Source organism: Notolepis coatsorum, assembly GCF_963971535.1.
Source record: "Notolepis coatsorum genome assembly, chromosome: 15".
Classification (NCBI taxonomy): Eukaryota; Metazoa; Chordata; class Actinopteri; order Aulopiformes; family Paralepididae; genus Notolepis; species Notolepis coatsorum.
This window is the reverse complement of record NC_140179.1, coordinates 7,620,414-7,633,724: the sequence shown is the minus strand read 5'-3', so window position 1 is coordinate 7,633,724 and position 13,311 is coordinate 7,620,414. Positions and strand designations below refer to the sequence as shown.

At 40.6% G+C, this 13,311-nt stretch overlaps 1 protein-coding gene across 1 annotated transcript in view; it reads left to right on the top strand.

Annotated features, from left to right (window-relative positions):
• The window catches only part of ano1a (anoctamin 1, calcium activated chloride channel a), a 112,321-nt gene that overhangs the window by 61,317 nt on the left and 37,693 nt on the right, over nt 1-13,311 (top strand). Inside the window, exon 5 of the mRNA XM_084330537.1 lies at nt 11,659-11,713. Within this exon, the coding sequence (XP_084186663.1) occupies nt 11,659-11,713 (55 nt within the window). The remainder of the gene's footprint in view (nt 1-11,658; nt 11,714-13,311) is intronic.

The window sequence follows — 13,311 nt, the reverse complement described above, 5'->3', positions numbered from 1 at the left end:
GTGGTAAATATCAAGTTTCTCAAGTTTCTTTAATAGTTGTCATACAAAAGTACAGAATACTTTTATACAAAATGCTTCTTACTGTTACGCTCCAGAGATGTGTGCGCTGCTGTGTCATTAACTTACAATCTTTGGGTTTCCTGTGTACACAAAGAGAGAGTGAGGGGAGAATTATCCCTTAATCCTAATTCTGTCTCTAAAATCTATCCGCCTCTCGCATTGGGCCTGTTGCCATGGGCGATAAGGGAAGGAAACTAGGCTAGAGAGAGAGAATATCCAGTACAATGCGAATCGGCTCCACACAAATCAGCCTGTATTATTAAAGCACACCCGTTGCGCCACTGGGGTAAATGTACAGTGTGACACATTATACCAATTTGCGTTATTGTAAACAACATCAGTAATTTGTAATTAGCTTTCAGATTTGGATCATTTAACCACTAGGGTTATACTGTGTACACACCACACGGCACGGTTGATTATCCAGAATGACGGATGGTCGCGGTGCACCGCGGCTTCCTGCAATTACTCATATTTCAGCAGGTGTCACACCCCCTGATTGTATCAGAAACAGAGCACAGAGGTATAGAAGGAACGGCTTAAAAATTGTTTTACACCCCCCTTTTTTCAAAATGGTTTAACCCCCCCTCATCTCCTTCCAGCCTGCCGGCTCCTCTGGGCTCCTTTATCATTTTGTCAAGACAGGGTGTGTATAGCGACTGCTCTAACGCACCTGATGGGTGTAGTAATTTGGCCGCGCGAACAGCAGCCCAACTAGAGCCTGTCGCGTGTGACAAGAGGCGGGGGCTGATAGCAAGTCACATAAAACCACAAAGTGAGGAACCCATCTGTATTCCGCGCTGCGACTCGTGTCCTACACGCCGCTCTGATCAGTGTTGCCAGATTGACTGAGAGCAAATAGCCCCAATCGAAGCCCGCCGCCCAATCAGAGCCCTGAGCCCGCCCAATCTGCAAAAAAATAGCCAATAGAGGGTTTCTCTGTCCGTCCGGTGTATGTATGTAGTAATAATTATTACAAGTAGGTTGATATTGTTAAAATAACACACACACACTGTTATGTCCAATACCACTACAATCCACTAGGTGGGAGGTTAACGCCACACAGACGCACACAGGTGTTACCATTAGTCCAGTGGATTTGCGAAAAATATTGGGCGCTTTACGATAAAAGCATGAAACTCTTCTACCCATCGCTACAGTAGATGCGATTAACTTTTTGTTAGGGTGACGTCTAGGTTGAACCCAAGAGCAGAACACAAGGCACAGGAGAATGAGGCGGTTTAGGGTGTTTAATGGGTACCAGGCTTGACAGGGTTGAAAATACAAGGGGGTTAGGAAGGTCACTCCACGTGACCCCAGGCAGTGTCCAGACTGGAGACGTCCACGGGTGGATCTGAGGGGGTGTGATCCTACACACAGAGAGAGAGAGAAGTTACAACAGGGCAGGTTCAATGACAGAGGAAGCATACAGGTTTAGAGTCCTAGTACCACGGTAGGTGAAGCAACACTCGGACGAGGAGTGGCAGGAGCGCAGGCCTCATATCCAGGCTCGGTGATGACGTGATGAGTGAAGACACAGGAAGCAGACCATATAAGGGTGTGGAGACCTGCTGCCAGACACGAGAGAGAAAGAGAGGCCCTGGCTGTGGCTGTAACACTTTTACATTGATTTTGTCGCAGAGGTTCTGATCTGGATCGCTGTGTCTCGTCCCTGGGTGGGTCTTTAGGTTCAGTTGGGCTCTGAGCTGCACATTGCAGTATTTGCTGCAGGCTTTTGTGTTGTCTCCTCGAACAGACGCGATCCATCGTTTTAACTCGGGGTGGCTTTCCCAATCCCGCCTGTACGTTTTTGAATATTTCCCTCATTGCGACATTTTAGCTTGCTAGCAAGACTAGCCAGACGCTCGCTCCAGCTCCGACACTAAATGTTACAAGTGGCGCGTTGGTGTACTTCATCATCTCGTGTCAGAGCCAATCTGGTCCCTCCCTCCCTGCGCCTTCTAACCTCGTTTGTTATTGTAGAGAATACCTGTCAATCATATTCATTCAAAATGGAGACGAGGGGGCGATTCATATTGTGGAGTTAGGTTTGTTAAAAGGTTTATATAACTTTTCATCAGGAGAGCCAGGAAACCGCCCCAACGCCATTTCTACCCGCCCAATCAAATAAAAAGTTGCCCAATTGAGCGTGAAACCGCCCAATGGCAACACTGGTTCTGATGCTGCAAGTCGAAACTGGCCCCCGTAATTGTCTGAACCCCCACACACCCCCTCCTAATGTACAGTTCCCTCCCCGTCGTATGTATATATTATCTGTCAGGATCTCTGTTTAACAGTACTGTATATTTGCATATCTTGTATGTCACAAATGTAACAGTACTGCATATCTATATGTCATAAATGTCATGATATATATCTGTATATCTGTATGTCGTGTATGTCATAAATGTCATGGTGAATTGAAAATGGGGGACTCTGATGTAAACAAGACGAAAGTCTTTCTCTGGTCTGCATCCCCTTAACAATTGTGTGTATTGAGCTTTCAATCAATCAATCAATCAATCAATGCGTTCAGCGCCTCGAGGGCTCAAAGAGACCGGACAGAATCAGAAGGCGTGTTGTGTGACGTTGTACATTATGCACTGCGTCGTGTAGGAACACGTTCCGTCGCTGCGGGAAATACCTGTAGGTTTCACTTATGTGATTGATTTCTCCCTGAGAATAGGGAGGTGTAGTCTGACGTCACTTTAGTTTCCTATAGGGAGGTGTAGTGTGACGTCACTTTAGTTTCCTATAGGGAGGTGTCGTCTGACGTCACTTTAGTTTCCTATAGGGAGGTGTAGTCTGACGTCACTTTAGTTTCCTATAGGGAGGTGTCGTCTGACGTCACTTTAGTTTCCTATAGGGAGGTGTCGTCTGACGTCACTTTAGTTTCCTATAGGGAGGTGTAGTCTGACGTCACTTTAGTTTCTCTATAGGGAGGTGTAGTCTGACGTCACTTTAGTTTCTCTATAGGGAGGTGTCGTCTGACGTCACTTTAGTTTCCTATAGGGAGGTGTAGTCTGACGTCACTTTAGTTTCCTACAGGGAGGTGTAGTCTGACGTCACTTTAGTTTCCTACAGGGAGGTGTAGTCTGACGTCACTTTAGTTTCCTATAGGGAGGTGTCGTCTGACGTCACTTTAGTTTCCTATAGGGAGGTGTAGTCTGACGTCACTTTAGTTTCTCTATAGGGAGGTGTAGTCTGACGTCACTTTAGTTTCCTATAGGGAGGTGTAGTCTGACGTCACTTTAGTCTCCTATAGGGAGGTGTAGTCTGACGTCACTTTAGTTTCCTATAGGGAGGTGTAGTCTGACGTCACTTTAGTTTCCTATAGGGAGGTGTCGTCTGACGTCACTTTAGTTTCCTATAGGGAGGTGTCGTCTGACGTCACTTTAGTTTCCTATAGGGAGGTGTCGTCTGACGTCACTTTAGTTTCCTATAGGGAGGTGTCGTCTGACGTCACTTTAGTTTCCTATAGGGAGGTGTAGTCTGACGTCACTTTAGTTTCTCTATAGGGAGGTGTAGTCTGACGTCACTTTAGTTTCCTATAGGGAGGTGTCGTCTGACGTCACTTTAGTTTCCTATAGGGAGGTGTCGTCTGACATCACTTTAGTTTCCTATAGGGAGGTGTAGTCTGACGTCACTTTAGTTTCCTATAGGGAAGTGTAGTCTGATGTCACTTTAGTTTCCAATAGGGAGGTGTAGTCTGATGTCACTTTAGTTTCCTGCACGGTCCATCCGTATAGGGATTTATAATTGGAAAAATTTATTTGCGGCTATTGTAATAATTCTGCCGCATGAACATTGGCAAGCTTTCCATTTTTGCACAAAATGAGTTCCCTTCTATCACTAACATTATTGTTTAAGCATTTTTGGTTGATATAAAGTTAGTTATTAAAGCATTACATCATGCGCAGGAGTGGGTTGTGAGAATTAGACCATGCCTAGGGGTGGTAGTTAAACCCCCCTAGGCATGGTCTAATTCTCACAACCCACGACTGCACGTGGTGTAATGGCTTTTATACAACTGCCGCATTCATCCAACCTTATTGCTATACAATAAACACACATTAATTGAAGATTTATTGAAAAAAACCATCCGCAGAAAAAGTTGTTCCAAAGAGAAGTTGCCTCCATGTGGAAGCAGCTCGGAAGTGCATCCAACTGTTCTCAGTAAGACATCCAACAAACTAACACATCCAACTGTCTCTCAACTAAGACATCCAACAAACTAACACATCCAACTGTCTTTCAACTAAGACATCCAACAAACTAACACATCCAACTGTCTCTCAACTAAGACATCCAAAAAACTAACACATCCAACTGTCTTTCAACTAAGACATCCAACAAACTAACACATCCAACTGTCTTTGAACTAAGACATCCAACAAACTAACACATCCAACTGTCTTTGAACTAAGACATCCAACAAACTAACACATCCAATTTTTTATTTTCTTTTACCTACTTTCTATAGAACTTCATTCTTAGTTGCTTCTATAGAACGTAGGTAAAACAAAACAAAAAAGTTTTCTTTGCCCTATAGGGGAAAAAAATACGTTTTCTTTGCCCTATAAGAGGGCATTTTTTTTAACCTACTTTCTATAGAAGCAGCTGGGAGGTCCGCTGTTTTAAGTGAGCGTGGATTATTGAATTGATTGATTGATTGATTGCTAATTTTATTACCGTCCGCCTTGTTTCCAACTGGTTAAGCTTGGCGACTCTTTCGAAGTCGCTCTCTTTCGAAGTTGGTTAAGGTTAGAGTTTGGAATCAGGGCTGGTGGTCTATCGCCCTGCTCGAAAGACAAACTCTAACCTTAACCAACTTCGAAAGAGAGCGACTTCGAAAGAGTGGCCAAGCTTAACCAGTTGGAAACAAGGCGGACAGTAATAAAATGTGCAATTAATCAATCAATCAATTCAATAATCCACGCTCACTTAAAACAGTGCACCTCCCAGCTGCTTCTATAGAAAGTAGGTAAAATTTAAAAAAAAAATGCAATTAATCAATCAATCAATCAATTTGCGCAATTTTTCTTTTGTTCCACAATGACTCATGACCCATCAATTACATAATCCAACATTGTTTAAGAAACGAACACATTCGCCGTGACAGAATAATTTTTCATTTAGTCTTTATGACCCTATCAACATATCCTTTCGTAACGTTTACTGTCCGGCGTGTCCGCCATCTTGCTTTCACTTCTAAAAACGTGCACGGTGGAGTGATAGTAATGCGGTTGTGGGCGGGTCCTGGGACCAAGAGCGTTGGTTATTACAAATACCCACGTGTAACTTGACTGTTTCAGCCAATCAGAATCGAGAAATTTGCATGCCGTTGTATAAAAGGTTTTTAATTTGTCGTTAAAAAAGAACTACGCTTACCAGTAGAACGCCTGTCGTTCAGTGCTGTCGCCTAATACAGCCAGGAGTCTACGCTGTGGTGACGTCTGTCAGCAGCACCAGAGTGAAGTCTAGTTCCTCAGTGAACGAAAATGTAAACATTGTTATTTTGCTACTTTTATGATTCATTGCGAATTGTTTCACGTTGAGCTATAGATTGTGGATGAATACACACAGAAAGGTACACCATGCCAATGTTCATGATTTATTTGTTTTAAACCAGACGATTTAGAAATGTGTCCATTGGAAATACATGGCAATTTCAAGTGAGGTGGACCGCGCGGGAAACAACAATGACGTAACCACTACACCTCCCTATATGCCATGAATATTAAGATGTCACATTCTTGCATTCGGAAATCTCAATTTCCTGGCGGTCACATTCCTCTACTGCTTTTACTAAACGAAAGTGAGCAATTGTTAAATTCTGCCTTGGTTTATACTGTACCCTGAACTACAGAATTGACGATTGAAGCATTCTCCAAGTTGCTTACACTTTTATTATAATCTCACGTTGACATTCTTCATCCAGCTCTCCACATAGCTGTGTCACACTCAACTCCGTCCGTGCGGAAAACAAACCTTAGTTTAATACAAACCTATTGTAACATTCCTTTTCTTTTACTGAACTAAAAGATCCTATTGTAACAGCAATTAATATTATATATTAATAATATATAATCCTAATATATGATATTCAAATAGTGAATGGTGATTAACATTATAACATAAATACTAGTAAGACACTAGTAAGTGTGTGTGTGTGTGTGTGTGTGTGTGTGTGTGTGTGTGTGTGTGTGTGTGTGTGTGTGTGTGTGTGTGTGTGTGTGTGTGTGTGTGTGTGTGTGTGTGTGTGTGTGTGTGTGTGTGTGTGTGTGTGTGTGTGTGTATGTGTAGCTTGTGTATACTGTAGTTGTATAGGTCAGTGCTTCCCAATCCTCTCCTCGAAGCACCCCAGCCGTTCCATGTATTTGTTAACACTTTAACTGCCGGAAGCCGCTTTTAGGCGTCCTTCCCCGCCATGCTCAAGTTGCCGAAGACGCCGTAACTCGTCTTTGATATCAATATTTCAAAAATCTGTGATCGGAATCATATTTCCTTTCCGGGGCCCTGAGACACAAGTGTGATCTCCTCACAATCCTCTAGCGGTTCAAGACCGCCATCTGGTGGCCGATCGGCAGATCGAAAAAACGGATGTTACCTTTAACCCCGGCAGGACTCACTCCATATGGGGTCCGGGCACTCGCTAATGTTAGAGAGACTCAGTCTTCACACAGTGAACATCGATCGCTGCAAATAACTCGAAAAAACAACATGATTTGGACGTATATATTATTATACAACCTGGAAATGGACCGGATATTTCTATATCCCATAATAGGAAAATGTCTGTTCCACGCTCATCGCCCAACGGCGCGAGGAAGATACAGTAAGATTCAGCGTTATTTTTCAATGTGTACGATACTAACTGAACATGAACATTTGATGAACATTTGACCCACATTAGATGAATGGTATAACGCTGCCCACGGAATTATAAACGCCCCCTCGGCCATCCGGTCAACATCAGATTACGTGTAGTAACTTCCAGAAGTCCGTCCAGTTGGATTTTTTTATATCGCGCCGATTGCTATCAAACTGTATTTGATCATCAATATAATGCATTTGGGGCTATAAATCACGTTCTGGAGAAAGCTGCAGAAAGAGATGAAAACATACTTATACTTTAGATCATATTTTAGTATGAATATGTGAATGAAAAAGTTTAACGTTCATACACCCTGAACAATACATATAGGACATTGAATGGGCCCTAATAATGGCAATTTAGCAATAGAATTTAAAAAAGTTATAGCCCTGCAAAGAAGGGGAACTTCTACATAGACAAATAGAGCTGGCAACCTATGGTATATCATGAATTTAGCCTTAGGCAATCAAAGTGTTAAATTTCACAACCAGCACACCTGATTCAACTTAACAAGCCCTTTATTAGTTGAATCAGGTGTGCTGGTGGTGGAATTTAACAAATACATGGAACGGCTGGGGTGTCTCGAGGAGAGGATTGAGAACCACTTTACTAGGTGGCTGTGATGTATGAGAGTTGGTAATAGTGGGCTTGGGAGCCACTGGGCTCTATTGACAGCTCTGGTGAAGTAGAGACAGCTTATAGTGGCTATTTACAAACAATTTTGTCTTTCGTATTTGCCACTTCCACTCCGGGGGTTAGCTTTAGTCTACGCGCACATAATAAAGATTCTGATCCATCCGTTTGGCTGTCACAATGAATCAATCATTTATTTCCAAGCTGCAAAACAAACAAAACTCGTATGTCTAATACATGCGTGCGTTGCGTGCAGTGCGTCTGTTCGTGCGGTACAAAAACTGTTTGCTTTCCCGGTCCACGTCTCCCACGCAAGCCACCACCCCTTATCAAGGTAAACTACACATAGCTCAGGTAGGTCTCTTTAAAGGGAAAGTGCACATAGTTTCAAATCATAAGAATAGTTACAATAAGATAATCAGTGTAAATAATATCATGACTTGTCAATCAAATTATCAGTTTTCGTTTTCATATTTCGTAATCCATAAAGCATTTTCATAATTCATATAATTGCATGGTACAAACTCAAAGATTAAATAACTCAAGAATGGCTCCTACACAGCTGACTAACAGCCATCCGGAGATCGCCCTCCGCACATGACAGCCTTCCTACTAAATCACTGTATTTTCCATTTAGGATAAATGATCGTAGACTATTATTAATTTCTTGCCAGCAAAAAAATATATTGGACAAGTCATATTTTTCAAATGGTGAATATCTCATTTCGGAAACCAATCGATCTTTCCCTCACCCTGTCCCAGATGGCATCCCTATCCATTTTGGATTTAAACCTGGGGTCCATCACTGTGGACTCCTCCAGGAAGGTCTGGACACTGTCATCCTTAAGTTTAAAATGGAGGACATGTATAACACAAAATTAGGGGGGGAAATGTGACTGAATGTGAATATCCTTTAGTGTCTGTGATTATTCGTCATATTCGTGATGAATGAATAAATGTCAGTCACTGTACCTTGTAGCGTTTGGAGAGATCGTTCCAAATCAACTCCTTGATGCTCCTCACGAATGTGGAGTCCTCCACCTGCACTGTAAAATGTTCCTGCAACTTCTGGAGGAAGGGAAGAATCTGGCCACAGGTTGGACTTTTGTCACTGGAGACACAGAGTGTGGACGTGTACAGCACACGCATCAGCTGCACAACCTCTTCTGCCTTCCTGAAGTCCTCATTGTCCATTTTGTTCAGTCTGCAATATAAATAATTATATTGCGTAAACAAACTATAAAACAATCCTTCTGATGACTTTACTAATCCACCAAGTTTTATAAGCCATATTGAATTATTCACATAATCTCCCGCCCCCTTACCTGTCCTTCTCCATCGACTTTCTTAGCCGTGGGTCCATAGCTGCAGCTTGGATGGCGGGGAACTGCTTGAAGAATCTCTCGATCATTAAAAAGAGAGAATTCCACCGTGTCTTCACATCCACGATGAGCATGTGCTGGGGCAGGTCTGAAAGGCCAACACACATCTATATTAGCACATCATCAGTTATCTAACAATAAACAATATTATATGACCATTTACCATTCATTTATTTGTATTGACCACCATCTGTTCATTTATCATCATGTGTTAACTTATTATAACAATAAACAATATCATATTACCATTAATTTGTTATTCGTATTCATGTACCATCTGTTCATTTATCATCATGTGTTAACGTATCAATGCATGTTGGCTATAATCTAAAGAAAGTACTGAAATGTATTCTTACTGAGGAGTTGCTGCTTCTCCTTGAGGACTATTTTGGCCACGTGGGATCTCTTCATCCATACGACCACGGCACGGATCCTTGCCGCCCATTTGGAAACTGCATTGCAATTATAGAGCTTCTGTGCTCCTAGGTTCAGTGTGTGGGCGAAACATCCCAACTTTATGATGTGTAGCCTTCTCACTGCTACATCCGTGTTGGCTGCGTTATCGACGGTGGCTGCCACAACCTTCTCTCTAACTCCAAACTCCTCCAGGATCCAGTCAATCTCCTCAGCCACAACTGTCCCTGTCTGTGCTTGGTACACCGCTTTAGTTTTGAGGACCTTCTCCTTTATCTTGCCTTCCTTGATGTAATGCACTGTTACTGTGAGGTAGTGGTCCTGACTAAAACGTGTCCATCCATCAGCCGTGATGTGATGGCTGTCTTCGTTACATCTTTTAGCTCCGAAATCAAATTGCCCTTCTCAACGTTATACCATGCAGGGATCAGGCGGTTGGTTAAACTCTCTCTGGATGGGGGGTTATATTTGGGGTTGAGAGCCTTTGTCATCTCCCTACAGAACATTGTGGGAATGCAACAGAACTAAGCTGGTAGAATAACAACATGCGACTTGACATTTCTGATTGTCATTTTATTGTTGAGCCCCCAATGCCCCCCATGTCAGAAAAATACAAAAACTGTACTTTTTTTTAACTACACACTTAAATAAAATAATTTATTTTAGATTCTCCTAAACTAATTGAATCTATTGAACTGTAGTTACATTCAACAGGTCGTTGTTGCAAAAGAGAATTCGTTATCAATAACCTACCTGTATAAATAAACGTTAAAAGTAAAAAAAAAATTAAAAAAACATAACTGACACATGAGTTGACATTCGCGAGAACCACTGGCAGCACTAGATGCACTCTGATTGTCATTATCTGAAATGGGAGAATATTTATACATTCGTTTTTCATTTAGGTTTTGTTTGCATGCATGGCGCTAACGTTATTAATTTGTAATAATGGATTCTACCTTCGTCCGTAGCACATCAAAAACACGACATTCTTCCAGCACGTTAAGGGCATGCCGCGTTGATAAATGCTTTAGCATGTTGCTCATATTTCCCACCTTTGATGAAATAGACATTTTGCAAATGCTGCAACTTGCGCTGTTTATCAACTTTGGTAAAGTGCAGCCACACTTTCGAACGTCTCTTTCTGCCAGACATGGTGGCTCCGGTCCCAAACAAACTGGCGTTACGTCATACGTCGGAAACACATGGTATCGATACAGGAATCGAAAGTCACGGAGGGCATGCGATTCCAGGAATCGGACAATTAGGACCCGGCTCCCAATGGGAACCGGTTCGCGATTCCCATCCCTAGATGAGATGAGATGAGATTATATGAGAGGAGATTATATGAGATGAGATGAGATGAGATGAGATGAGATGAGATTAAATCTAATCTACTACTGTGGAGTAGGTGTCAGATAATTAATATTAGATGAGATGAGATTAGATTAGATTCAAGTTTATTGTCATCATACAGTACAACGAAAATAAGTTTGGCATCCAACCAGAGTGAAATGTAGGGCTGACCCCTATTAGTCGAATAGTCGACTAATCGATCGAAAGGAGCCGTAGTCGACTGCCAACCTCTTAGTCGAATGCAAAAAGAATATATATATATATATTATAGATTTTTTTTGTAATTTAATTTTTGTAATTTTTTTTTTTATCCTTCTTTCCAAAAGAAAAGAGGCCTAGAAGCGTGGCTAACGTTAATGGCATGCATACCAGAGGCTAACTGCCTAAGAAAACAGGCACAGAGGCACTGAAAGAGGATTTCACCCATCTAATGAACACACTAGACTAGACAAATATCAAGATGTATCCATGAGTGGACCAATTGCATGCTTTTGCAGAGGACAATGTATAATAAATAAAAAAGAAATTAAATTATTATAATTTCTTTTTTTCATAGTCGACTAATAGTCGACTATCGGCTAATTTCGGCCAATAAAAAGTCGACTATCCAAAATCCTTAGTCGGGGACAGCCCTAGTGAAATGTAACAGTAAAGTGCAACAGCAATATACAATGTAGGCTACAGGTGATTAAACTGGGTACAAAATATACAAATGAGTGCTACTGAATGTAGTGCTAATCAGATACAGAGTTGTAGTATAATATGTACAGTGATATAGGTCTAAGGACAGTATAGTGGTCAATCAATAGCGGACAGGAAATTAACTTGGGTCCAAGCTGCTCCTTAGCAACAGCAATACCACTGAAACCGTTGGTCACACTGCGGCTGTCATGGGAACGCACCGCTGACACTGACTGAGCATTCTGTTGTTGTCAGGTTTGATCTGTCGGACAGGGACAAGTTCTTTGACAGCAAGACGAGGAGCTCAATGGTAAGTATTGAATATTTACATTTACATTTTGAATACCTCAGACATGTGGTCCACACCATAGATATATATATATATATATATATATATATATATATATATATATATATATATATATATATATATATATAATTATATATATTATATTATTATTATTATTATTATATATTATTATATTATTATTATATTATTATTATAATTATATTATATTATATATTATTATATATATTATTATATTAATTAATTATTAATTATTAATAATAATAATAATTAATTATATTATTATTATATTATTATTATTATTATATTATTATAATTATATATATATATATATTAGGGATGCTCGATATTGGCTTTTTTACCGATACCGATATTCCGATATTGTCCAACTCTTAATTTCCGATACCGATATCAACCGATACCGATATATGCAGGGTTTCCCCCCCCCCCAAAAACTGAATAATTTCAGGTAACTAATAATTTCACTGGATATATATATAACAAATATTGTTATTGTTTTTTTCTTTTTTTAAACCGATACCGATATTTTCCGATATCACATTTTACTGCCGATATCGGCCGATAATATCGGACATCCCTAATATATATATATATATATATATATATAGAGATATATAGAGATATATAGAGATATATATATATTATATATATATAAACACTAGATGGCTCAAGGCGGAGTCTCCCGCGTAGTTCACCGGCGGCCATCTTGCTTGATCGGACTACTGCTTTGAGGATTTGTAATAAACCAAACAAACGGTTTGGTTTATTACAAACGTTCTTAACGTTATGATTCTTGCTTGGAAGAATTTAAAATTTTCTTTTTTATATGAAAGTCCATTATAAGTATGCAGTATGATAACTACATCTGACGTTTTTAACAAACCAAACGGTTTAAAATTGAGCAAGCTATGGTTATTTCAATAGTACATGCACCATAGACATGCATGTTATGAGGGGGCGTGCTCCACCCACCCAAGATGGCCGCCATGTGGCAACGTCGGTCTCCATTGGCCAGCAGCGCGGGTGAGTCATCCAGTGATATATATCTAGGGTCCACACACCTCCAGCTGTCTACTGGAAGATCACCAAGAGTTCGTAGAAAAGTAAAGAGTGGTTTAATTTCACTCCTGTTATTCACTAGAAATGACTGAATTATGTAAGAATGGCTATATTGATAAATGTTATCACCTTGCTTTTACAATGCAATCCATTACAGATTATACTGACGCCCTATAGCCCTACTTACAATTGTTACCAGTAATTGTTATCTATAATGTAATCCACTGGAATAACAACTGTGAAATTACTTTCAGTGCAAGCAGCTTGGCTGCTTATATTTCAATGAGGAGATAATTTGCGAGGAACCAGGCAATTCAAAGCAATTTAAATGTAAATTTAATATAGAATTTACGTTCATTGTTGCGATCGCGGAAATCCCGGAGGGTCTGATTAATATATACGTCTGCAAAGACTTTGCAAAGAAAATACTTTCTATCTGCAAACATGTTTCTGTGCACCAACACACACACACACACACACATGTTAACCCTTTCACTACCACACTACAGAAGGTTAATCTT